Here is a 25,204-nt window from a genome sequence, read left to right as displayed (position 1 = left end):
CTTCAAATTTATATGCTTTTTTTTACATATTTTAATGGTTAATGGGTGTAGCTGATAAGTTTAGGTTTTTAAATTAGTCTTGACGTCTTATTCAACAAAATTTAGACTTGCCTCAAGTCTGTAGTTCTTTTTTATGTTAGTCCACCAGTCGGCGTTTCGATTTTTTGAGATCAAGTATTATACGTATGAATCGCCATATGTGGCAAAATATTTATATTTACTAATTTCATTCTGGAACCTAGACTACGGGAAATTGTACTCAGTTTGTAATGTATGTTTATAGATGCTAAAAAGTGCGTTAATTAGAATCAAGATGTCCAAAAGTATCAAGATGTCCAATAGTATGGTCAGTTATTAATTTAGTAGATTTTGTTATTGATTCTCATTGCTGTACATATGGAAATATTTGTCCAGAACCGTATCAAGTCAAATTTCGTGATACAACGTCCCATGTGTCATCACATGTGGTCCAGTATCATGGAAAGTTAGATTAAGGGTTTAGGATCTATGATACAGGCGTCACACATGAAACACATGAGATACTGTATCACGATTTTGTCTATGATACTGAAATGAAAGGATATTATCATGGCAACTTAGATATACTGTACATACAGTCCTTGCGTACACTGTAAACAGCCATTTCAAAATATAACTTGTGGGTGTTCAAAGAGAGAGCTAGTAAAGGCCTCACAATATGACCAAGGCAATCTACAACAGGACACTGAGCTCGCCTTGCCAAGATAGACACTCGTAACCATCCTTTGATCTTATGTCTGGCTGCGACAAATACCAACAACAATACCATACATATTTTCTGCTGTGCACGGTGTCTCTACAGCTTGGTTCCCACTAGAGACGCAACGCAAGGACGTAACGCAACGTAAATGATTTGACCAATCACAAGCGATGGATTATTCAAACAGTGGCTTGTCATTGGTCAACTCGTCTGCGTTGCGCGTACGTCCTTGCGTTGCGTCTCTAGTGGTAACTACGCTTAAAGGCCGTGAAACTGATGTATCGTAGCCACAGATAAACACTTTGATCTCCGGAGCAGCTCAGCATCCTGTGAGATTGCCTTGATTGGACAAACTACTTTAGGCTTCAGTTGCAGAAGACGCATTGATATCAGAAAGTTCAACATCTTTGTTTTCTGGAGGAGGAGGAGGAGGAGCACCAGTGTCCTCATTCACTTTTGCCGTGTCATCTTCATTTACAGCCTTATACTTGTTCTGGAAAAATTTCACATAAACCAGATAACCCAACACCAGAGTACATCCTTCGATGAGCGTGGTCATGGTAATTAACAGAGGTATTCGAGAGACAAGATCAGCCTCCGGTTGAGGGTATGCAAATCTGATAACAGCCGTCGCCAGAACACTGTTTTGAACTCCAGTCTCCAGCGCTATTGTGATGGCTTGCTCACGCTCTCGTCGTGTGATCTTCGAAATGCCGAAACCAAGGAATCCGCCTACAAGTGGGTATAGGAAACAAGCGAGCCAAATCTGCCAGGTACCTCGGAAAACGTAAAGATTCGACGGCACACCTAGGCCCATTGAAACAAATATAAGAACATACGCGAACGGTTTTAGGAGACACAGGCATACGTTTTTAATTTTTGAGAGTTTGTATCTGATTAAGATTCCTACTAAGGTAGGCGCGACCATCACAGCAAATTGTTGAATCATTTCCTTAAAAGGCGTTTTTAAAGCTTCGTCACCCTCAACAAATCTCTCCGCGTAGATAAAGAGATTCAAAGGCATGAAGGCGAGCGCAGCTATCGTAGAACAAAATGTCATTGTTAGGCTTAAGATGAAGTCACAATCAAGAAGCAACGTAAATATGTTACTCAACCATCCGCCTGGGCATGACCCATCGACTAAGAGACCGACGGCAGACTGAGGGTTATCTGAAAAGATAGCATTAGCTAAGCAAAATGCCAACAACGGCATGACGATGAACTGGCATAACATTCCAATAGAGACGCCTACTGGACGTCGAAGATGACTCCAGATGACCTTCAAGTCAAGTTTAGTACCCATACTGACGTACGATACCAGTGTCCATATTAGAAGAAAATACGTGAAGATGAAATTTAGTATCGTTGGTGTACGTAGAACTTTGACGACTTCTTCGAATTCGCTTGAATCAGAGCTAATGATCTTGATGGTTAGGATTTCGACTCCGACAGACAAGCCAATGATGGTGGCATTGAAGGATACGGTTTCTGATGGCAGGACATCCAAGGATATGACGTCAGGTTCAACTCTGAAAACGTGTTGATCCGAGCTTTGAAGTTGTATGGTAATGTTGTGCCGTGCTTGATCTTGCTTGACGTGGAAGGTAACTGTTTTTGTAAATTTCTCAAAAGTTTTGAGAAAGCCTTCATCCATCCCTTCATAGGTAGCTTCCAGAGTATACCCATCCACGGAAACAACTGCCATCACCATCATAAGAAACGGAATTTCTTTAAACATTCTATTAAAAAAAAGTAGAAACAAAAATAAATATTTTAATTCTTATATTCCCTTAAAATTGTATTGATTGTGAAATTCACACACTGGCAAACAGCCATTACAATGTACTAATGACCGTACACATTTTCCTTGAATTATTTTTTTTCCCAATCATACAGTGACGTAGTTCGGTCTTTTAAGAACATTTTACAGTATTTTTTTTCTCATACCGTTCAGGAGTTACGATTTTTAATTAACATGGTGTCCTGAAATCCCCTGAAAATGCTATTATATTTTTGTTTTTTACGCTCAGCTGGTTACGATTGTTTGTCATCTCTGCAAATATGGCTTCCGTAGCACGAAAATCGTCTATCGTTTATATCAGAATCTCTGGTCCATAGGTCCATAGAAAATAAACATAATTTCGTATGAAATTAAACAAATTTAAATAAAAGTAAGTGACAGTACATACTGTGCCTATATTCCTCCTTCTGTTTTGTTAAAATATTTATTCTCAATTGGTATTTCTTATTATGTTTTCTTTTCCCGATTTCATCATTCGACCACCAGGCGCAAAATGTGCGCGCACGTATGCAAGCTGTCATAACGAAAGAGTAATTTTAACGCGTCCGTACGTCACAAACGGTATTATATCCGACAGTTTAATATCGTTTACTGAACTCTACAACCCATGCCGTGGTCCTCAAGGCTTGTTTTAGCCAGCCCACTATATAGGCATACATTTTCTCCGGGGCACAAAAGTTCAACCAATAACTTGAAACTAAGATATGTTTTGAGTTATTTAATCTGCACTCGTTATAATGAAATTATCATATCAAAATGTCCCGGTTATGAATAACAGTGAGCTAAGGTTCTTCATATTGTGGCACCCATGGGAGCTAAAATTCCCGCAGGCCAAGTATCGCGTTGGATTAATATTTCCTATAGGCCTACCAAAGAACGAAGTGAAATATAACTTTAAAAAAATTTAAAATTATACTTTCCTAAAAAATTATCACTCAAACTAGGTTTGATAATAAATGTATAATATAAATTGTTGTTATTATCATTATTACATAAATATTTTGTTTTAGATAAAGATTACTTATTCTTTTTTTTTTTCATTATTTAAATCGCAATAATGTATATGGAGGGATAACAGGGATATCTGTTATTTTACAATCCCTGCTTATAGTCCAAAGTCCACAATATCGACCGCTGTGTGTGTACGCGCGCGTACCAAACGCTTTGACTTAAATACCATTTTCACAACGTTTAGTATCGAAATGAATGATGGTAAGTAAGACGGTAGGCACCCACTGAAATTAAACTAGGCCTACGTATAGGATTTTTCAGGGAGGACTTAGGCCTATGGTAAGCTTTTTTTATACAATTGTTATTTACGTGTTTGATGTTTTGTGGACCAGGATATGCATGTTTTAGAAAACGTATAAATTTAAATGACCCTCTACATTTTCCTCGAGTCAGTCAATAACCTCTTGGAATTACACGGTGTGGTTACATTTACATTCGTTTTAACTTACAAATTATAACAATAACATAGAGGAACGAAATTGACAGGATAAATCCGTTTTTTCAAAACGTTACGTTTTAAAGAATAACTTTTAATATCCTAACCCTAACCCTAACCCTAACCCTTTTCTTATAGTTACAACGTTAGGCCTGTATTAGTGCCAGGACAACCTTTCATCATGTTCTTAAACAGTTTATTGACATTTCGACATAGCCTATCCTTGCATAGGCCTATAATATTATATGTTTAAAATTGAGTATTTATAGTTTCGTTGAATTGTATTGTCATACATAACGATCAAGTTTTATGATATAGCAGTGGTACCGTGTTACATTTTTTGGACGTATCATTTATTTAAAAAAGTATACCTCAGATGGACTTAAAGCATGTTAGTAGTGTTGTTATTTATTCTTTTGTATGCAACCTAATGCATGACAAATCTAGAAAATGTATTCAAACGGCTCCAAAAAAATTAAATAAAACGAATATACCGCTACATATATTTTTTCATCGCTGGTTCAACAATAATTAGCCGCTTCTGTGTTATGTGGTAAATTATATGATACAGTACCGCATGTTTCGCGTGGATCAGTATAATAAACCTAAACATCATACAGACGTCACATGTAATGGTACCTATATTACTGGACAGTGCCATGTGAAGAATATACAGTATCAACCTCTTTTGGGGGAAGAAACTAATTATGGTATCCGTAAAATTGTCTTCCCTTAAGCTCTGTCTACACTATCAAATTAGTTTGACAAAAGAAGTGTGCGATGTGCCCAAATAGACAGAGTTTACAGCAGGTTAATATCCTACGGCTTTACTTGGACAGGACAAATCTCTTTTTTAAAAGAAAGGGCAGAAAGGTTAAGTGAAACGGAAATGAAGATCACCAGTACATTTGTTTTTCATAGATGCAAGTCAATTCAATTTCTCTATACAGTTTGAAATAAATCATTTTGCATCAACCAGCTTCTTTTAATACAATGACATGACATACACCACTCCATCTTAATCTGTTTGGTAATCGAATTTTGCTGAACTTTACACATCTTTATTCAGTTGAATGTTTTTTTTTTAATATCCAGTAGAACCCCTCTTGAGGGAACCAACTATGTGTCGCCATAGTATACTAAGCCCAAGGGTTTGGATGGTCGTATGTAAAAAAAAGCATGTTCCCATCCCTCATTCGTTTCATAGGAAAATGTTCCCATGGCCCTAAAATAGAAGGGCTGTCCTCCAGGAATAGGAGTGCCCCAGAAAGAGGTTTTTATTTTTTCATCGCTGGTGGTTCAACAATAATTAGCCGCTTCTTTATTATCATTATATTTGTGTTATAATATAATTCAATGCGTTGTTTATTTAAAGAATCGCATTCCATGCACCGTGCTTGCTGGATTACGACCCATCAGCAGGTGCAACTACCCGATTTGACAGTAACAATAATGATATTCCCTTAGTGAATACTGACATTTCAGACTAAACCACCTGTACTATTTCTTACATAGTAAAGTTCATAAATTTTGATTTATTTTCCGTGACCATAAAGACTGTCTCTATGCTAGAAATGTCACTGTACCCTAAAATAGCCTAAGTTAGGAATAACATTATTGTTCACATTTATAAAATATAATTATTATTAAATTTTATTTTTAAAATACCTGTCAGTAGGCCTTACATAGGCTAAACTGCTCAGTTCTTTAAATATGTATTGTCAGCAGTTTTCAGGTTTTCACTTATATGTTTTTGTTAGTAGAACATGTTGCTCTATATAGGCTACCTTGAGGGTAAATGGGATTTTAGTGACTTTACATGAACTTTTGAATAAACACATGTATAGACATTCCAAGTCCATGTATTTAGGGGTAAGAGTACTCCTTGGATGAATGAAGTCCCGGCTTAGAAAAGGAAAAGGTCTGTTCGCTCTAAAGGCCAATTTACACAGAAGAGCATTCCTTACGACTATTTACACACAACTCGGAGCAGACGGGCGGTTCCCTGCCCAGGATAGATACAGATTCCACGTGGGGACAAGCTACGCGGTTTTCCGCTTACCATTACCGCTCGTCTGTGTAAATTGGCCTTTGGTTCCCTTTAATAGGACGCAACGCAGGTACGTAAGTGCAACGCAAGTGAGTTGACCCAGGCAAGCTACAGTTCGGATGAGTCGTGATTGGCGTTCAAATTACTTGGAAACAAGCTCATCATTATCAAACTATCTGACGTTCATAAAAATACCATCTGTATGCCTATATTCATTATTGCTAATAGCCGATAGTTACCGGTATCTTATCGATCATAGATAAATCCGCAGTGAAATAATATTTTCTAAACCATATTGCCGATTATATAAAATCTAGATAAATAATCAATAAACCTATCATTAAATTAAACATTCCAGTATGGTAATACAGAAATAGTAATAGTAATTTTATGTTTTGTTTTATGAATTACATTTAGGCCTACTATACATTCACTATAATAATGTTTATTTGTGAGAGATTCTTAAAATATTTCCTATATAATAATTATTTTATGTCCGTCATGGCGTTCCATACTATAGCGAATCTTACTTTCTTAAAAGTTTCATTATTTATTGTTAAAAAGGTTTATTATCAATCGTTTCCTATATTAAAAAAAATGAAGGTCTACTCCAAAAACGTTTTTCAATTATTGATTTTACCGTGATTCTCAATAGATGCTCAATTTGAATAAGTAGCCGATAAAATACAACAATAGGCCTTTTACACCAGGAAGAATGAGATTCACACTTCTATGACAAGATAATGCAATCAATGTATGTGACATAAAGATAGGCCCATTGGCCAATGTTACACCGACAATAAATTTGAATGAAGAACGTTAAGTTTTTTTGATAAGAAAAAGAAAAAAAAATAGAAAACGCAGACTAAATAAACAAGAACTAAGATACATGAGTTTCGATCGGTCGTATATTGAAAGAAAAACTATATATATACTTAGATTAATGTTAGAATTTAAAAATAAATGTTATATAATAAGAATAGACCTATCTATCATAGATAAAAAGTAGCTTGAAGAATTATTTTAATTCTCCGTATTTTAAAGTTTATATATTTCAAAGACCCCAATTAGTTAATCTATTATTCGCGGTTAATAAAGATAATAATAGGTTACCTACCTGTTTTGATCAGAAACGTTAGTTCGTATCAACCTGTTGACTTATAGGCGAACAGACAACTAAGTTATCTATAGAAACTCAGCGTTTATATAGGCAACCAATCACGAAGCGAAATCAATTCCCACTTGGCCGACTGGCGTGCTAAAACGTATATAAAACTAGCCCGGATGGAAAGTTATATTTCAGATTTTATTTGAAAAAAACTGATTTTACTGTTGAAAGTATTACACCCCGAGGAGGTGCTTTATGACCCACTGTGTCGGGGTCAACAGTGACAGTAAGCTTATACCGTTTTCACGGAGAAAGAAAACAACATTTCCTCCGCGATGTGCTGACTTGTCAGAAGGGAGATGGGTGTTTGTAAATTGTCATAGAGATGTCACGTCAAATAATATTTTACATATTTTTGCGGGGTGGGGACGGGGGAAGTCTGCTTCAATTAAACACTGTTATTACTCTGCCTTATGATGAGAAAAGTATATAATGGCCTACAAAATTCTAATTCTAATCATTAATAATTGTCTTTTTATATATTTTACTCTTCTGTTCTATTGTATTCCTTCTGTGCGTGTGCTTGGTTATTCCGACTGAGAGGTAGGCAATGTGGTTAAAATCACCTCTTGAATATGAATGATGTCTCCTCATGTGGCGCAAACGTCAGTGGGTGGTTGGCTTTACATACATAGGCAATGTATAGTTGACTTTTAAAAGAACCATTAATAAATGGTCTAAGAAAGCACCACATAGGTAGGAAGAGAGTTCGTTATTTTTACTTGTTATTGAATTTGACTACGAATATAGTTTACAAAAGTAGGCCAATAGAGACAAGTTTTAGAAACAATGAACGATTTCTCATTTAAAGATGTATTGTCCCTCTGACAAAAGAATTTTTTTGTTGAATATGCCATTTTAATGTCAGATAATAATTATCCAATTTAACCAAAAATTGTACCTAAACAAATTATATTATACATTTAAAGCAAAAATTAGTCAAATTGGCTGCCAGCCAATAAATGTTTTGTTGAATTTAACCATTTATTTTGTCATTGCTAAAACATTGTTTTTTTTTATACAGAAGTGAACTTTATTAAAACTACAAAATAACCTATTCAAAGTCTGATTTAATTAATCTTCATTTTTCACAATATATCTTTAAACGCAAGAATCGTGTAGAGAGAGAAGGATCAATAACTACTGAAGCTTTTTAGAAAAAAACATTTTTAAAACACAAGCCACGCTCAAGCTGGGTTTGGACGCATCGTAATGACGAATGCGCAACGCAATTTGACTAATAACTCAATTTGACCAATAACGCAATTTGACCAATAACGCAATTTACCATCTAAACTGCTATCGCTTTCATTGTTCAACCGTATTTGCTTTGCGTTTACTACGGCGCATCGTCGTTACGTTGCGTCGTAGTGGGAGTGAGCTTAAAGCGTGGTTCCCAATAGCGACGCAACGCAAGGACGTAACGCAACGCAAGTGAATTGACCAATCACAAGCGATGGCTTATTCGCTTGTGATTGCTAACTGTCTATAACTTCGCTTGTCATTGGTTAAAACGCTTGCGTTGCGTTTACGTCCTTGCGTTACGTTCTAGTGGGAACCAAGCTTAAGTGATTTGACCAATCACAAGCGATGGATTATTCGAACAGTGGCTTGTCATTGGTCAACTCGCTTGCGTTACGCTTACGTCCTTGCGTTGTTTCTCTAGTGGGAATCACGCTTAATCCATACAGACTGATGGACGCGGTCGTCATATCAGTTGGCCTACTACCTGATGGGGAAGGATTATCAAGACCCATTTTTATATCCGATCAAATATGTTTCTTTGATAATATATGAATGTATGCAAAAATTGCCAGACATAGACTGATTCTCTGGTAAAACGTTGTTCATTTGTGAAAATACGTGTTGTCCGTTTGAGTAATTAGAATTATCAATTTTGGGCACGTATACGTTTTGCGTGTCTGTCTGTCTGACCTTGGAGGAATTATTATAAATAATATAATGGTTTGTCTGTTCGTATTTTTGGTGTTATTTTTTTATTATTTTTTTTTTTTTGCGATGCTTGCCTTCCATAATAAATTAGGTCTCGAACAATCTGTTGGCGTCAAAAATTACGTGACTGTCACAATGACAGAATGTTTCTTTAAATCACATTAGAAATAATGTCCCTTTATAGGCCTACTGCAAAATATCCACATAACGTGTTAGCAAAGTACATGAATGCAAACAAAGTAACATAGGCCTACTTTGGCGGAATTCCTTTCTTTCGTCCTTGAAACCATGTTTCTATCGGCCTAATTAAAGTGTTGGTTTTTATTTGGTAAGGCCTCAATACAATTTTACTTTCATGTCAAAAACTGCATCTAATGTTCTATATTTTTTGTTAAGCGTTAAAGCATATAGGGGACACCAATACTACGGGGACACCAATACTACGGGGACACCAATACTACGGGGAAACCAATACTACGGGGACACTTTCATTTCAAACGAACAGGGGAAAATGCAGGCCTATGTTTAAACACTACGCGGCTAATAATCCTTATTCTTTCCATGACACTATAAAGCTCTGTCCACACTATCAAACTTTATGCCACGAAAAAATGTGCCCATATATGGACATGATGATTTCAGTATCACTATGGTGCATACCATTGTCATATTTGGGCACATCACACTTGTTTTGTCAAACTAGTTTGATAGTGTAGACAGAGGGGATAATTTGTTGTGGCCTGCCTGATTTCTCTTTCTAGGACCAGGGAAGAGTTAACTCTTCCCTGTTAGGACTTAACGCAAACACTCAGCACAAATTATTCCACCAACGCAATACAAAACATGGGATGACGATCAAATTGCCAATAATTCTTAAGCAAACAGATTAGGGATTGAAAGAAACGCTAAGTAGAGGGCGTCATGTACCATATCGATCGTCACAAGATGCTGAAACCGAGTAGGCCTACTATAGTAAAAGATTAAATCAACGCATATTACATTTTTGAAAGAGTTTCAGTAGTGCGCTTATGGTGGCGCTTATTTAAGCAGTCAGGCAGCATCTATTGTAGGCTAACTATCAGTTTCCACTTAAGCCCGCTTTTCTTTCGAATTTATTCGTACGAAACCGAAAGCGCATGCGTGAAGACTTTCCTTTCTAAGGTAGGTTATGCCAGACAGGAATACTACTCTGAACAACAATGGTCTAATTTAAAATTCAGCAAACCTTTTTATTTCAAATAATTCTATAAGCAATCAATATTATAAAAAGCTAATTATTACGGTAGCTTTAAAAAAAATGTAAAATAATTACCACAGTGACGACGACGACCAAAGCGGTTTACAAAAACAAAAGTTATTTTAATTAACAATATACAAACATTTTTATCATTTCAACTAAATATTTTCTGCTATTAATTCTAGTTTAGATAATTTTCGATTACACGGGTACAACACTACCAAAAACATATATGGAATACCACTGGAATTCGTGGTCGGAAAGAAACTATCACAGAGGTTTAGAGAGAATTAGCAGACAATTTTGTCACACTTTATTGTCTCATCTTCTTTAATATCGAGACCCTGCAGATTATGGTGTATACAATTACTAATAAAAATGTATATATAGACGAAATAGTTATGTTTCTTTCTTAAAATATGAGGTAAATACAGAGAGTATTTAGTTATAGATGCAAATACTGTACAGTAGATGATTGGTACAAAATGTCCATTTAAAAGAAATTTTCATTTTCAAACCAACGAAATGTAGGAGATAACTGGCTCAATATAAGTGAATTACAATTATTTTTAGGCCCATTACTAAATAAAGCGATGGTATACAATATATTGTTACAAAAATGATAGTACTTTCAATGGACTGGAAAATATTACTAATCTAACGTGTTACCATTTTGTAAAAAAAATAGAAGCTTCGTTTATACGAGAGATTCGATTAGCTTGGTATACCATACCTGACGTGAATTTTCTAAACCAGCCCAGCCGTTCTAAACCTTTTCTAAAATTGATTCACAACGACGTAGGTACAACCGCAAGTTGACCAATCACAAGTGACAGTTCGGATGATTCGCCGCGTCGTGATTGGTCAAATTACATGCGGCGCGCTTGGTCCTTGTGTTGCGCTTCCAAGAGCGAGCCTAGCTTAATTTTAAACCCATCTCTCTTTTATGCAAGGCTGTTAGGCCCTATGCGATTTTTATAATACTAAGATTAAGAAGAAAGATTTACCAAAATGAGATCATAGAAAGGAGACGATTGAACATGAGAGGATTTGAGAAAAGCAGAAATTTGATTTAATTATAATCAACACTTTAAAATATTAAACTTCAGTATCTTCACCATCTGAATATTCTCGATTAAGAACCACGTGATTGTCACTAATTCCATTTTCTTCGTTTCCATTTAATTCGCCAGCATCTTCTCCATTTTCCATAAACTTTAAACTGACAGATGATGACCTTTCCTTGACTTCCTGATCATATTCATCTTCCTGAACTACCTCCTCCCCCTCGTCATAATCTTGCTTGCTGCTTTGATCATCATCAAACTCCACCATGTCGCCTATACCATTCAATTGTTCCCAATCTTCTTCGCTTAACTTAGTCGCTATACTTCCTTCCTCGTGCAGTTCCCCATTATTATATTCTGCTTTAATAACCTCCTGTTGTACAACGTCTTCTGAAATTGAATTCGTCTCAACCGCGTCGCTAGCTGCGCGTTTAACGCTTTCTTCTCGTTTTCGTACAATCTCCTCAGCTTTCCTTTTTGACGGTGTTCGCGTCAATGGTGAGCGTTCATATTCCGGTTCTGGTTCGGACTCTGGGTCTGACTCGGGCTCTTCTTTAACATCTAATGATACGTTAACTTTGTCAGCAGGAACGTTCTTTTTATATTCACCCGGCATGTTTCCATTACCTATAGGCTTGTAATGCGCTACAATAACATATTTATTTTTATTCCTCATTCTGGCTTTAGCGACTCCAAAGTCGGTGGAATTTTTCCAAACCATTTGTGTGAAATGACTGGTATCTGTGGAATAAAAATAATATCATGCATTAATATCAAATATTGTTGATTTATGAAATAAATAACTGAAGATGCCAATACAAGATTTTGTGAGATAGCTAGATTTGTTCGGTGCCGTCATAAACCAATAAGCATATTATAGGTATCAAGTTACATCATCTATGTGATTGATGGTCAATATTTAGTGTCTTTAATGGGGAGAAAGAGACAAAATCTAGTTTTAGGTCACATCATCCAAGATACGATTGTATTTTATTACACGATGAAGACTATTCTAGGTTCCAGAGATTTTTTATATAAAAAGATAAATATTTTGGCACACATGACGTTTCATACGTAAACTACTTTATCTATCTCCTGATGAGAGGTATATTCAGAGCGTCATTCTGACGATGGAGCATTCTCTACTTCCCTACCGAGCGCCATTTATGCCTTTATTTACTTCAGAAATAGAAATAGTACTACGGTAACTTGTCCAGTCACTGAATTGTAATATATTTTGTATGTTAATACACTGTGCTCAATATTGAACCCAATTTGTCAGGGGAGCACAGTGTGGTATATAGAAAATTCACTAAGTTTTAATAAATTTAAGAAAAAAAAATCCTTTGTTGATATAAAGTTTGCGGTACACCACGTATATTAGTTCAGAAAAGAACTGTTGAGTTTCTCGACGTTTCGATCAATATGCTTTGATCGTCCTCAGGAATAATACCCTTTGTGTTCCCTTTAGCAGAGTAAAAAAGTTAAAATGTTGATGATAATTTTTACATTAGAAAATTGTTCAAATCATGTAATAAAAACATTTTCCAGCCGGGAACCTATCTTTTAGTTTGCAAAAGTAATCTCGAAAAAAACTCCATGTGGAAAAGAAGCCCACCCAAGAGTACTAAAAATGAAGGAGCACGTGGGCTTCTTTTCGAGGGTTTTATGGCAGTCTATTCATTGGAAAATAATGCTATGCAATTTTGCTTCTGATTTTAAAAAGGTCCACTTGTTTAGGCCTGATATATATTTACAACCTTCAAAATATCTCTCTTTCAAAATAAAAGAAAAACAATATTCGTTATTTTATTTATTATTTTTTTTTTTTTATTAAAAAAAAAATATCCGTAGAGGTTCGAACCCAATCTACTAGAGCTGAGAGCACCCAAAGCTGAGCATTACCCGTTAGGCCACAACGTAATACATGACAGAACAGCTGATAATAGTCTATGTATACGTGTATTACATAATTCATCATTACGTCATAAATATCACATTAAGCTTGTTAAAACCAAAAATGAATGCCATACACTTTTGTTTATGATTTAAGGTCCACTTGCCTAGGCCTGACATTTTCAATCCTCCAAATATCTCTCTTTCAAAAAAAAAAAACAATTCATAAAAAAAATATCCGTAGAGGTTCGAACCCCGGCTGATAGCACTCAAAACTGAGCAGTACCCGTTGCACCACAAACTGAAACATGACTGAACAGATGATAATTGTCTATTTATACGTGTATTATGTAATTCATCATTACGTCATTAATATCCTATTAACCTTGCTAAAACCTGATTTTAAAAAGGTCCACTTGTTTAGGCCTGACATTTACAACCCTCAAAATATCTCTCTTTCAAAATAAAAGAAAACAATATTCATTATTTTATTTTTTTTTTTTTTTTTATTAAAAAAAAAATATCCGTAGAGGTTCGAACCCAATCTACTAGAGCTGAGAGCACCCAAAGCTGAGCATTACCCGTTAGGCCACAAAGTAGTACATGACCGAACAGCTGATAATAGTCTATTTATACGTGTATTACGTAATTCATCACTTCATCATAAATATCACATTAACCTTGTTAAAACCAAAATGATCAGTTAGCTCAGTCGCCTGAGCGTCGTGTTGATAACACGTATGTCGTGGGTTCGATTCCCACGCTGGTCGGTGGAATAGAGTTAAAGGCATGCGGCCACTGTGTTTGGGGTTCACAGAATTATACGTCCCCCTTTCCACCACACATCATGAGGCGACAACATCAATGCATCTGGTGATGTGCTGGAAACGACCCTAAAAGGCTGTGGCAGGGCCTTAGTGCTGAGGCAGGGAGAGCACATTTAACATCTTTTTTTTTATTTAATTTTTTTTCCAACCTGTATTTGATCTCGTAAATTTTATGTTTGCCGCCCTCAATTTTAAAAGAAATTGAATTTTATATTTTCATCGCAGGTGTATGAAACGGGTTTGGTATGCCATGCGTTGTTAAGCAATGGTTGTGCAGGTGTAGTGGGAAAGATGGTATTGTTAGTCATTCGCGGTCAACACGCCACACTGTTAAATTTTGATTTTGTTAATCAATATTGCTACATTGGTAGCGAAATGTCCGATTCATGCAAGATATTGTATTGTAAAATGTTATGAATAAACTTTTATGGTAGTTGGTGTGTATTGCCGCACCGTCCTTAGAATAAACAGATAGTTTGTCTCCGATGGTTTTGGTATGGGGTTAATGGAGAGTGAAATAAGATAAAATATAGAACATTTGCAAAGATGCCGACTTCTAGACAAATTTCGAAGCTTAGATTAATTCCGCCGCCGGGTAGGCCTTATACGAAGTCGAGTTTTAAAGTAGAAAACCTCACCTAAAATGTTGAAGTCGCATCTGGATAGTTGAAATTTTAACATTATCATAATTATCATAGATGATTATGTATAGTTATAAGTATAAGTGCAATTCTTGGCTCTATTTTCATTATTAGCTCTGCCCCAACCATGGTGGGCTAATTTCAATGAATTATAGGTGCACTTTCCGATGACAAGCTCTATTGTCCTGGTGAGTCTTAAATAGTTTGTTTCATATAATTTAAAATCATGTAAAGTGCCATTTTTCGGGCGGGAACCTATGCAGGTTCTATTTTTCAAAATTGGCTTTGCTCAGCGCCAAGCATGGTGGGGTACTGAAGATTCTTATTCATGTTGTTTGAAGAAATAATAGATGTCATTTCGGGTACCTTGCAGCTCTATATTAAACAGTTTGATATGCCGTGCGTTGTTATGCAAATGAGTTTGTGCAGGTGTATTATGGGGAAGATGGTATTTTAGTCATTCGCGGTCAACACGCCACACTGTTAAATTTTTATGTTGTTAATCTTTACATTAGAAGATTGTTCAAATCATGTAAATAAAACATTTTCCGGCCGGGAACCTCAGCTCCCCTCTTTTTAGTTTGCAAAGTAATCTCGAAAAGAACTCCATGTGGAAAAGAAGCCTACCCAAGAGTACTAAAAATGAAGGAGCACATGGGCTTCTTTTCGAGGTTTTATGGCAGTCTATTTGATGAAAAATAATGCCATGCAACTTTGTTTCTGATTTTAAAAAAGGTCCACTTGTTTAGGCCTGACATTTACAACCCTCAAAATATCTCTCTTTCAAAATAAAAGAAAAACAATATTCATTATTTTATTTATTTATTTTTTAAAATTTATTTATTGTTTATTTAAACAAAATTATCCGTAGAGGTTCGAACCCAATCTACTAGAGCTGAGAGCTCCCAAAGCTGAGCATTACCCGTTAGGCCACAACGTAATACATGACAGAACAGCTGATAATAGCCTATGTATACGTGTATTACATAATTCATCATTACGTCATAAATATCACATTAAGCTTGTTAAAACCAAAAATGAATGCCATACACTTTTGTTTATGATTTAAGGTCCTGCACTTGCCTAGGCCTGACATTTTCAATCCTCCAAATATCTCTCTTTCAAAAAAAAAAACAATTCATAAAAAAAATATCCGTAGAAGTTCGAACCCCGGCTGATAGCACTCAAAACTGAGCAGTACCCGTTGCACCACAAACTGAAACATGACTGAACAGATGATAATTGTCTATTTATACGTGTATTATGTAATTCATCATTACGTCATTAATATCCTATTAACCTTGCTAAAACCTGATTTTAAAAAGGTCCACTTGTTTAGGCCTGACATTTACAACCCTCAAAATATCTCTCTTTCAAAATAAAAGAAAAACAATATTCATTATTTTATTTATTTATTTTTTTTTTATTAAAAAAAAAAAATATCCGTAGAGGTTCGAACCCAATCTACTAGAGCTGAGAGCACCCAAAGCTGAGCATTACCCGTTAGGCCACAAAGTAGTACATGACTGAACAGCTGATAATAGTCTATTTATACGTGTATTACGTAATTCATCATTTCATCATAAATATCACATTAACCTTGTTAAAACTAAAATGATCAGTTAGCTCAGTCGCCTGAGCGTCGTGTTGACAACACGTATGTCGTGGGTTCGATTCCCACGCTGGTCGGTGGAATAGAGTTAAAGGCATGCGGCCACTGTGTTTGGGGTTCACAGAATTATACGTCCCCCTTTCCACCACACATCATGAGGCGACAACATCAATGCATCTGGTGATGTGCTGGAAACGACCCCAAAAGGCTGTGGCAGGGCCTTAGTGCTGAGGCAGGGAGAGCACATTTAACATCTTTTTTTTTATTTAATTTTTTTTCCAACATGTATTCGATCTCGTAAATTTTATGTTTGCCGCCCTCAATATTAAAAGAAATTGAATTTTATATTTTCATCGCAGGTGTATGAAACGGGTTTGGTATGCCATGCGTTGTTAAGCAATGGTTGTGCAGGTGTAGTGGGAAAGATGGTATTGTTAGTCATTTGCGGTCAACACGCCACACTGTTAAATTTTGATTTTGTTAATCAATATTGCTACATTGGTAGCGAAATGTCCGATTCATGCAAGATATTGTATTGTAAAATGTTATGAATAAACTTTTATGGTAGTTGGTGTGTATTGCCGCACCGTCCTCAGAATAAACATTTTAAACAGATAGTTTGTCTCCGATGGTTTTTGTATGGGGTTAATGGAGAGTGAAATAAGATCAAATTTAGAACATTTGTAAAGATGCCGATTTCTAGATCAATTTCGAAGCTTAGATTAATTCCGCCGCCGGGTAGGCCTTATACGAAGTCGAGTTTTAAAGTAGAAAACCCACCTAAAATGTTGAAGTCGCATCTGGATAGTTGAAATTTTAACATTATCATAATTACCATAGGTGACTATGTATAGTAATAAGTATAAGTGCAATTCGGGGCTCTATTTTCATTATTAGCTCTGCCCCAACTTAATATTTAATTTCATATTTCAATGAATAGGTGCACTCTCCGGTGACACTAAATAAGTATTTATCTTAGACAAACGCAAGTTATTAAAATCACTGATATGGCTTGAAACTAATTGTTATGGAGTAACCGATATTTAGCATAGCCTATATAGGCCTACCTGGAATTTTGAAATGTTTTTGAAGTATTTTCAGAAGTATTTTTTCTCGATGTTTCTGTATTTGACTATTTGTGCTCCACCACTGGCGCCAAATTGGATCCACTGGAGCACAGTGTATTAACATACGAAAAGATATTAACATTCAGTAACTTATTTGTTGGTGCCAAATCGTGTCCACTTGAGCAAAGTGTAGACCTATTAACATACGAAAAGACATTCAAATTAAGTGATTTTATTTCTATTTTTATCACTGTGCTCCACTGGCGCCAAATTGGTCCACTTGAGCAGTTACCGTAGTACTATTTCTATTATTGAAGTTAATGAAGGCATAAATGGCGCTCCGTAGAAAAGTAGAGCCTGCTCCAGTCGCCAGAATGACGCTCTGAATATACCTCCTGATGATACAGACTTGTGTGGGGGCGCGCAAGTCTCTACATATAGACGTTTAACCAATTAGAAAAACAGAGCAGTCAAACAAGACCCGGATGTTAAATATTTTCCGCTCGTCTTTTTGAACGTGCAAGAAACATCGTGGAAAAACGAAAAATGAAGGAAACAATTATGTTTTATATTGCAAATTTTACCTGGATTTTAAAACTACTTTTTACAAGAGAGATGTCTGTTACATGGAGACTGCCACAGGTATAGAATGAATGGTGAGTAGGCACTTCATTTTGTATTCAGAATGCCTAAGCCCAAGCACCATTTTAAAACTATGTGGATGGCGTAGGCTGATTCTCTGGCCTGACAACGAGGTCAGACTAAGCCTAGCCTATACACACAGGGCCTAGAAACAGACCCTAATTAATTACTGAGCATTTTATAAAGCGCTCTTAAACTGCTGTCATTCACGCTATGACCAAAAGTATATTTGAAACATTTTAGTATTTTAGCATTTTTCGTATTTCAAAACAAATTTCATAGCAGGCCTACTAGGCCTAGCCCTCTAGGCAGGCTAATTCGTCTAGCCTCGTTCTCCTACTTACTATATTGCCACATAGGCATGTCAAACTTGTAGGCATCTACTTCTTCAAGCCACGATTCCACAACCTGACTTCCAGACACATTCTCTTTGTCTTCGGTTATCAAAATATTCTCACCATAAACTAATTTAATATATAAACATAACAATATAATAATACAATTATCAAATTCAAAATCTTTTATTGTCCAATATTCATAACAAATAAAAATTTGATATTTGATATTTTACACACTACTAAACACAAAAAAATAAAATATATAAAATGGAATAGGTTGATAAAAATCGATATGTGTTGTTTTTTAATATAATTACAACGCAATGACACGTTCCATTAAATCTTTTTTCACAATCAATTGTATTGGTGAAGGGCTAGTGTTGCCCGAAAGCTCTGCTACTTTTTCTGGCTGTTTTACTTTCTGGTTTTGATTTAGCTTTTTGCGTATGTTATTTTGTATCTCCATTGAGATCCAGCCACGGATACGTACCCACAGCATTGTCATTTTTCAGTAATTTGCCTTTGGATTTAATAAATCGTAATCAATTAGGTTTATTATACCTATCTGGGTAATACAGTACTTTAAACCACTGTTGTGACTACAGGTATTTTATAATTAGTCAATGAGTAGGTTTATAAAACTTAGATGATGAGGATTTAGCCCAAACTGATAGAGAAGGTCTACCGCGCTGATGAATTAAAAACATGTTTGAAAGCTAGTGTGCACAAACTTGTTAGAGCTGTGCATTATGCAGTACTGTATTATGATTGATTGGTGGGAACCAGGTAGTATTTACCTCCAATAGAAACTAAGAAAACATAAAAGACAATGCAAAACTCTAAGTATAGTATAATAAGAAGCAAAAGCGAAAAGATTGCTAATATTAGGGTAATTCTTTGTCTTAAGTTTGATAGGGAAAATAATGTGTAAATAATAGTAAATCACCTCTATTTTCACTATGTTGTAAATATCCTTTGTTTGCCAGTTTTTTTGCCCATTCTTTAGCAGTGGTGGCAGCGTCATCAGACCAGTTCAGTTGTGGAATACCAAATTCCTCTCGCACTGTATTATGAGCCGTTAGACAGGCTGATTGAAACTTGTTGGCTAAAATTAGAAAATTGAAGGAAAAAAATGTTGTAATTACAAACAGAAACTATTGGTTGTTAGGGAGTTTAGGGACATTCCTTCTTCTGATTAGTGATCACTTTCAGAACGAACGTTTTACATTTTGTAGACAGTTTAATCTTCTTTTAATACTTTTGAACGACCTATATAGCGACCACTTTTAGGACCTAGTGGCCAATCATATCACACTTAAGCGAGTAATTTCCCTTAAATATTTAAGTATTTCACTTAACTCAATACATACATATTTTATTTTAAGGGAAATACTTAAAAGTATTTCCCTTAATTTGTATTCACTTGGATAGGAGATTTGTTTAATTTTAAGGGTAGCCTAAGTGTGAATGATGAATACGGCCACTTCTGTCTCTGAATATAAATTACTTTAGGAAAAGCTTTTTTTCTAATTAGCGATCACCTTCGGAACGAACGTTCTAAACCTCTTCGAACCTTTTTGAATAACCTTTTTCGAATTAGCGACAACTTTTTTACTGAATTTTCAGATATTCGCGTGTCAATTTTACCGCCGGGTTTCACCTGCTCAGAACCGTGGTATTATGAACAACTTGGTTTGGAGAGAATAATGCAAATTATTCTTAAGACCATTTGGAATAAACCACTTCAAATGCATGATGCATTCGTTGTTTATTTATTTAATCATTGTAGCAATCAACTGATGTTACTACTATTGTCATTTTATTGATACAACAAATTAACATCATGATTTCTCTGATAATTCTATCAATATACTGTATATATAGCTGCACGTAATCATGTAGAAAGCTCAGGCGTCGGAGGAGCAATTTCATATTCGAGTATTATTATCCTTCATAATTTGGTCTCCACATGTTTACCATTTGCTTATTAATTTTACAAACGATACGCAGTTTATGGTTCATAAAGCTGGAAATAGGTATAATTGCATTGGTGTACTAGTTATTAACGGTTCAAACGTCAGTCAGCCGCGGTAACAGCCGGTTGGTGGGCCTTGGCCACGATACAGTGTAGAACCTAGTTAAATCCCTATTTAGGCCTAACTTTGTAAAACAAAAGATAGGTATAAATAATATATACTACAACAAACGTGAAGATGTTGATAACATGATCAAACGTATAGTTTATATAGACAATTGTACATTTTTTAAAGATATAGGTACGGTCGCCCTTGTAACAACTCATCATGATATACACACAATAACACGTTAACTTCGGATCGAAATGCAAAGAAAAATAAAAAAAATGTAGCTTGTTTAATAAAGATATATGTAGCTTTGTATAAACAGATAATATAGTAAACATCTTACATTTAAATTACATTGTACTACATTCCTTTGTTCAACAATAAAAGAACATAAAACAGAACTTACAAGTAAAATGCAAAGCTATATAGTGTTTATTATTATTACGGTCATTATGGACATGCTTGATATTACCAACACCTTACAGTACATTACTGATAAATACACCCAATGGTATAATACCATTTAGCCAGCCTTAAGCAGTAGCCTACACTTAAAGTACACAAGACTCATTACATATAATATAACACATACTAGACAACCAACATCAGTGACGTCACGAAGGATACGCAAGCTGATGATGCGCGCGCACGTTGAAACGCTGAATGGTACGACTCGTATGCGCGTGCGTCAACTGTATGTTTTGTCATTGACGATTTACATACATAGATAATAGGATTATTAGAAAACATATTGTTTGTATACAGTTATTACTCAATAAAAACGTTTATCGCCGTGTTAAAATGCATAAACATAAATTATCTAAATGGAGCTATTATTTACGTATACATATGCAAAATAACTGTATAACTATAAATAATCTTGTTTTTAAGAGAAAATGGTGCCTGTGCTGTGCTTTCAAAGTGTGTGTATTCATTTAGCCCTAGAATACAAGCAGTTTGAAAATAAGTTCTTACGCTTTGGTGTGTTATCCTCTGGTTCTGGAGGCTGGAAAATAATATAAATACTGTATATTTATTTTGAAAATATTAATAGCATATTAAACCCAGTAGCATACTCTGATTTATAATACCATAATTTATATTATATCATAATGGCGAAATCGAACAATCAACGTTGTAAGCCTACTTCAAAAATGCAAAACAGAGAACCTTTCTTTTGGTACATCTCTATTCAGTGGACACTGGTATTAAGAGGACACTTTCTCGTGTAACGAATGAGAGGAAATAATTGTTTTAAACTCTATGGCCAACCCTTACTCAGGGAATACCCCATTATACAGAGACACTTTCCGAGTTTTGCTGTTTTATCAAACGAAAGATACATAAAGCATTATTCTGTTGGTTGAGATATTGTTTAATATCTCATATGATTTTAACTGCCAGCATCTTTACCAAATATATTTTAACATGTTGTGTTGTGAATAGTAGGCCGGTTAATATGCATTATTCTGATTGAATACGGTTTCAAACGTGTTTTAAAAGAGTTGTTAAATAGCAGTTTATTGTTTTTCACACGCCATTGTGCCAAAAAGTCAATGGATTATGGTCCTGATCTCAATTAATTGTCCTTCATTGTCTTCTATATTTTAATTAATAATGGTTTGTTTTGTAATTGTGGTTGTGAAGACATTTATACATCAATTGGAGTTATTTAAAGTTTAAGGATGATGATGACCTGGAGAGAGATGATGATGAAGAGGGTATGATGAGGAGATTTATAGATGGAAGTTTCTAAACGAAAAGATGATTTTTATTGAAAAAGAACGTATTTTCTAGGACGAAATATGATTAAAATAAATAATTATTCACAGACCTACTTTTACGATATTATAATTCTATAGGCCTACCTGTGGAATGTCCTCAGGAAATACAAATATTGTAGGAATAGCAGTAGGTTTAAGACGAGTTTTTCCTTTATACATTTCAAAATTATCTTGAGTAAAATGTCTGGAGCACAAGAGTGTCCTTGCTTTTGGCATCCACTTGCCCACATTCATGTTCATTACCCATATCCACAGTCTGTTTGAGTCTCGGTGGGGAAATCTAGAAAGACGGTCAATCATACATTCAGTCTAACCTTATCCTATTAATCGTTGTTACACGCAACAGACTCTTGCAGAACTAAGATTGTTTGGCCAAAGAAACCGTAAGTCGAACCATGTGAGCTCGGACCTACTGTAGTCCTAACCTTAAATTTGAATAAAATGTATAGGATACCGTATTCTAGGAAGAAGCAACTCTAGCCCTTTAAAACGGTGTGTTGAATGAAAGGGTTTAGATATATAAGTACTGTATATGCATACTCGTGTCAACTAGGCACAGGCCATCACAACAGCTATTCGGCAATTGTTTATACTGTAGTATTATACATTGTTGTCGGTTGGAGTTTTTTTTTTATTAATGACGAATTCACATTTTATATAAACTCCTTATAGGAAGATGTTGGATTGACTATCAATTAAAAGATATTTCTATCTCCCATCAGTCTCGAAGTTAGCCCAGCCAACAATCATACATTTGTATTTTATAGATCTAAACATAATCGTTACATTGTGCAATGTTAAATTAGGAGGAAGAGCATCTTACCTGTGGAACGTAATTCCTTTCTCTCTAGGTATAGTCGTATCATGGTATTTACAACCCTGAGCTGAACACTGTAAAGGCATTTGGCTGCCAGATGTTGATAGCTGCAGACTTAAACTGACAATACGGTTTCAATCTCTCTTCTCAATCGCCGCCGTCAAACGTTTTTAGACATACATCAGTTTAATGGTACTACTTTACACATGTACCATTACAGTCGATAATAGTTGTTGAATTTAAGGTGATGTATTCTGCAAATGCGTGACTTACCATGGCGGTTACACAACTGGATATAATCCAAAAATATGGACACTATTATATAAACATTCGAACGTTACTAATATCAAATATTCATTTGCATTTTATTCACCATTGGTTTTCAAACAGATCAGTCGCGTCTCCGTCCGTCCGTACGCACTAATAATATCGCATTTGTTAAAATAAGCCTTTTAATTACAGGTCAGCGAATCAAACAATATAGCCAAGTTAATCAATCGCACTTCGGTAATCAATATTTTATAGTAAGCATAAAGGCCATATCGTTAGATCATCATCATTGATATTCATATATTATGATAGTCGTACATTCAATGTATCAGACCCGAAATAACCTTCGTTCACATGGGAGCAAATTTAATCGTCCCTTGTAAGAGTACAATTGCAATGAGATAACATTGTTTTGCGGCATTTTCACACACGAGTAAATTAAATGATATTCAGCTCCAAACGCACAGTGAATGCGGTGCACATTAGATCAATTCCCCACAATTTGTCTATCGAACTTAGCACCTTGATACAAATATACATAACGATCGTTCTCGTGTGAACCGACCGTTAAACATTGACAAATATAGTTGAAAATTGCTCCAGTGGGAACTGAATGTTTTGGGCCTGAAGTAAACGGTTTTATTACATTGTGATTATAGCAATTTTAAACTAATGATGCGTGTTAATGTAAAGTGCAATTTAGGCCATTGGCTAGCAATAGTTACGTTACAGTGTCTATCCCGGGATCGGGAATATGCATATTCTGTATTTCCCTTGACAGTTGATTGCGGTTGCCGGTATTATTATTATTAATAAGTGTGGACATGAATTTCCATTTTCGGTTGGTTTGACGACTCGTGTTTGTTCCCATACATACATTTTTTATTTCAGCACATGGCAGGAAGTTTTTCTTGAATTCAGTTTGTGCTAGGGCTAGGGGTAGGCCTACGTATACTGAGACGTGTTTTTAGCTATGGTAGCTATGCATAATGTTGTTAATATCACACCATCAGATAGGCCCTATCGTATATAATTTAGTCTTCATCATTTTTTAAACTATTATTTTTTATTAACAAGTGACCCTATTATAACTGGATTGAAAACTTAATAATATTTTTTTTTTAATTGAACTTCATTGTGACTTAGCACGTAACTATTTTGAAACTTCCACCCAGGACTATGGGGCGCCAAATGATGTGTATAAGCCTTGTATTTAAAACGAATAGGCCTAATGTGTGCTAACATTAAATAGGCTGTGGAATGTGTAAATTACATGGCCCAGGCCTAGATCATTGGATAGACCTGCCCCAAGTCTCTATAGTTTTTGTTGATTTCGTTGTTAGTTAGGCATACTGTACAGTATTCATTTTACCATGTACTTCCAATAGTATTTTGGTCTGTAAAGCCAATGTGTTATGGACCCTCTGGGACTAAAGACGTCCTCCAGTATAAAAAAAATAAATGTATGAAATGCCATGTGTGCCAAAATGATTATCTTTTTTTCAATATTAACTTGAATCGCCGTCTAGAACCATGGACCTATAATAGGTCCATACTAGAACGTAGACAAGTAATTGGGTACAACCGTACAGGCTAGGTTACTGTATAGTGTATGATATGCGTAGTTGACTAATAGCAGTCCCTGTCACGACGTGCTTGCATCTATAGTTGTATATTTGTAAAAAATCAAATCTATTTCCATATTACATTAAAGATAACAGAATACATTACGAGTGACAGTATAATTAATATACGCAATCATTA

The 25,204-nt window shown here is 35.4% G+C and overlaps 2 protein-coding genes and 1 long non-coding RNA gene across 3 annotated transcripts in view; 1 reads left to right on the top strand and 2 right to left on the bottom strand.

Annotated features, from left to right (window-relative positions):
- Positions 1–25,204, top strand: part of LOC144838876 (uncharacterized) — a 276,224-nt gene that overhangs the window by 228,418 nt on the left and 22,602 nt on the right. The gene's annotated exons all lie outside the window — the stretch shown is intronic.
- Positions 1,026–2,459, bottom strand: LOC144838864 (ileal sodium/bile acid cotransporter-like). The gene has a single exon (XM_078694380.1). It carries the CDS (start codon positions 2,451–2,453, stop codon positions 1,098–1,100), a length of 1,356 nt encoding a protein of 451 aa, XP_078550506.1. The 5' UTR covers positions 2,454–2,459; the 3' UTR covers positions 1,026–1,097.
- Positions 10,373–23,658, bottom strand: LOC144838866 (uncharacterized). Its single transcript, XM_078694381.1, has 6 exons — positions 23,177–23,658; positions 22,438–22,633; positions 21,545–21,575; positions 19,432–19,590; positions 18,492–18,611; positions 10,373–12,203 (listed from the first exon to the last, which is right to left on the bottom strand). Exons 1-6 carry the CDS (start codon positions 23,254–23,256, stop codon positions 11,494–11,496), a joined length of 1,296 nt encoding a protein of 431 aa, XP_078550507.1. The 5' UTR covers positions 23,257–23,658; the 3' UTR covers positions 10,373–11,493.

Source organism: Antedon bifida, chromosome 3 (genome assembly GCF_963402885.1).
Source record: "Antedon bifida chromosome 3, ecAntBifi1.1, whole genome shotgun sequence".
Lineage (NCBI taxonomy): Eukaryota > Metazoa > Echinodermata > Crinoidea > Comatulida > Antedonidae > Antedon > Antedon bifida.
The sequence above is the reverse complement of the archived record's forward strand: the minus strand, read 5'-3'. Positions and strand labels throughout refer to the sequence as shown.

Bases quoted from the DNA above. Each gene is read 5' to 3' on its own strand.
- LOC144838864 (XM_078694380.1), bottom strand. From the start codon at position 2,453: ATGATGGTGATGGCAGTTGTTTCCGTGGATGGGTATACTCTGGAAGCT.
- LOC144838866 (XM_078694381.1), bottom strand. From the start codon at position 23,256: ATGCCTTTACAGTGTTCAGCTCAGGGTTGTAAATACCATGATACGACT. The intron at 22,634-23,176 runs GTAAGATGCTCT...CCGTCTTTCTAG, and splicing joins AAAGGAATTACGTTCCACAG to ATTTCCCCACCGAGACTCAA. The intron at 12,204-18,491 runs GTAAGTAGGAGA...TTTATTCCACAG, and splicing joins CATGCCTATGTGGCAATATA to ATACCAGTCATTTCACACAA.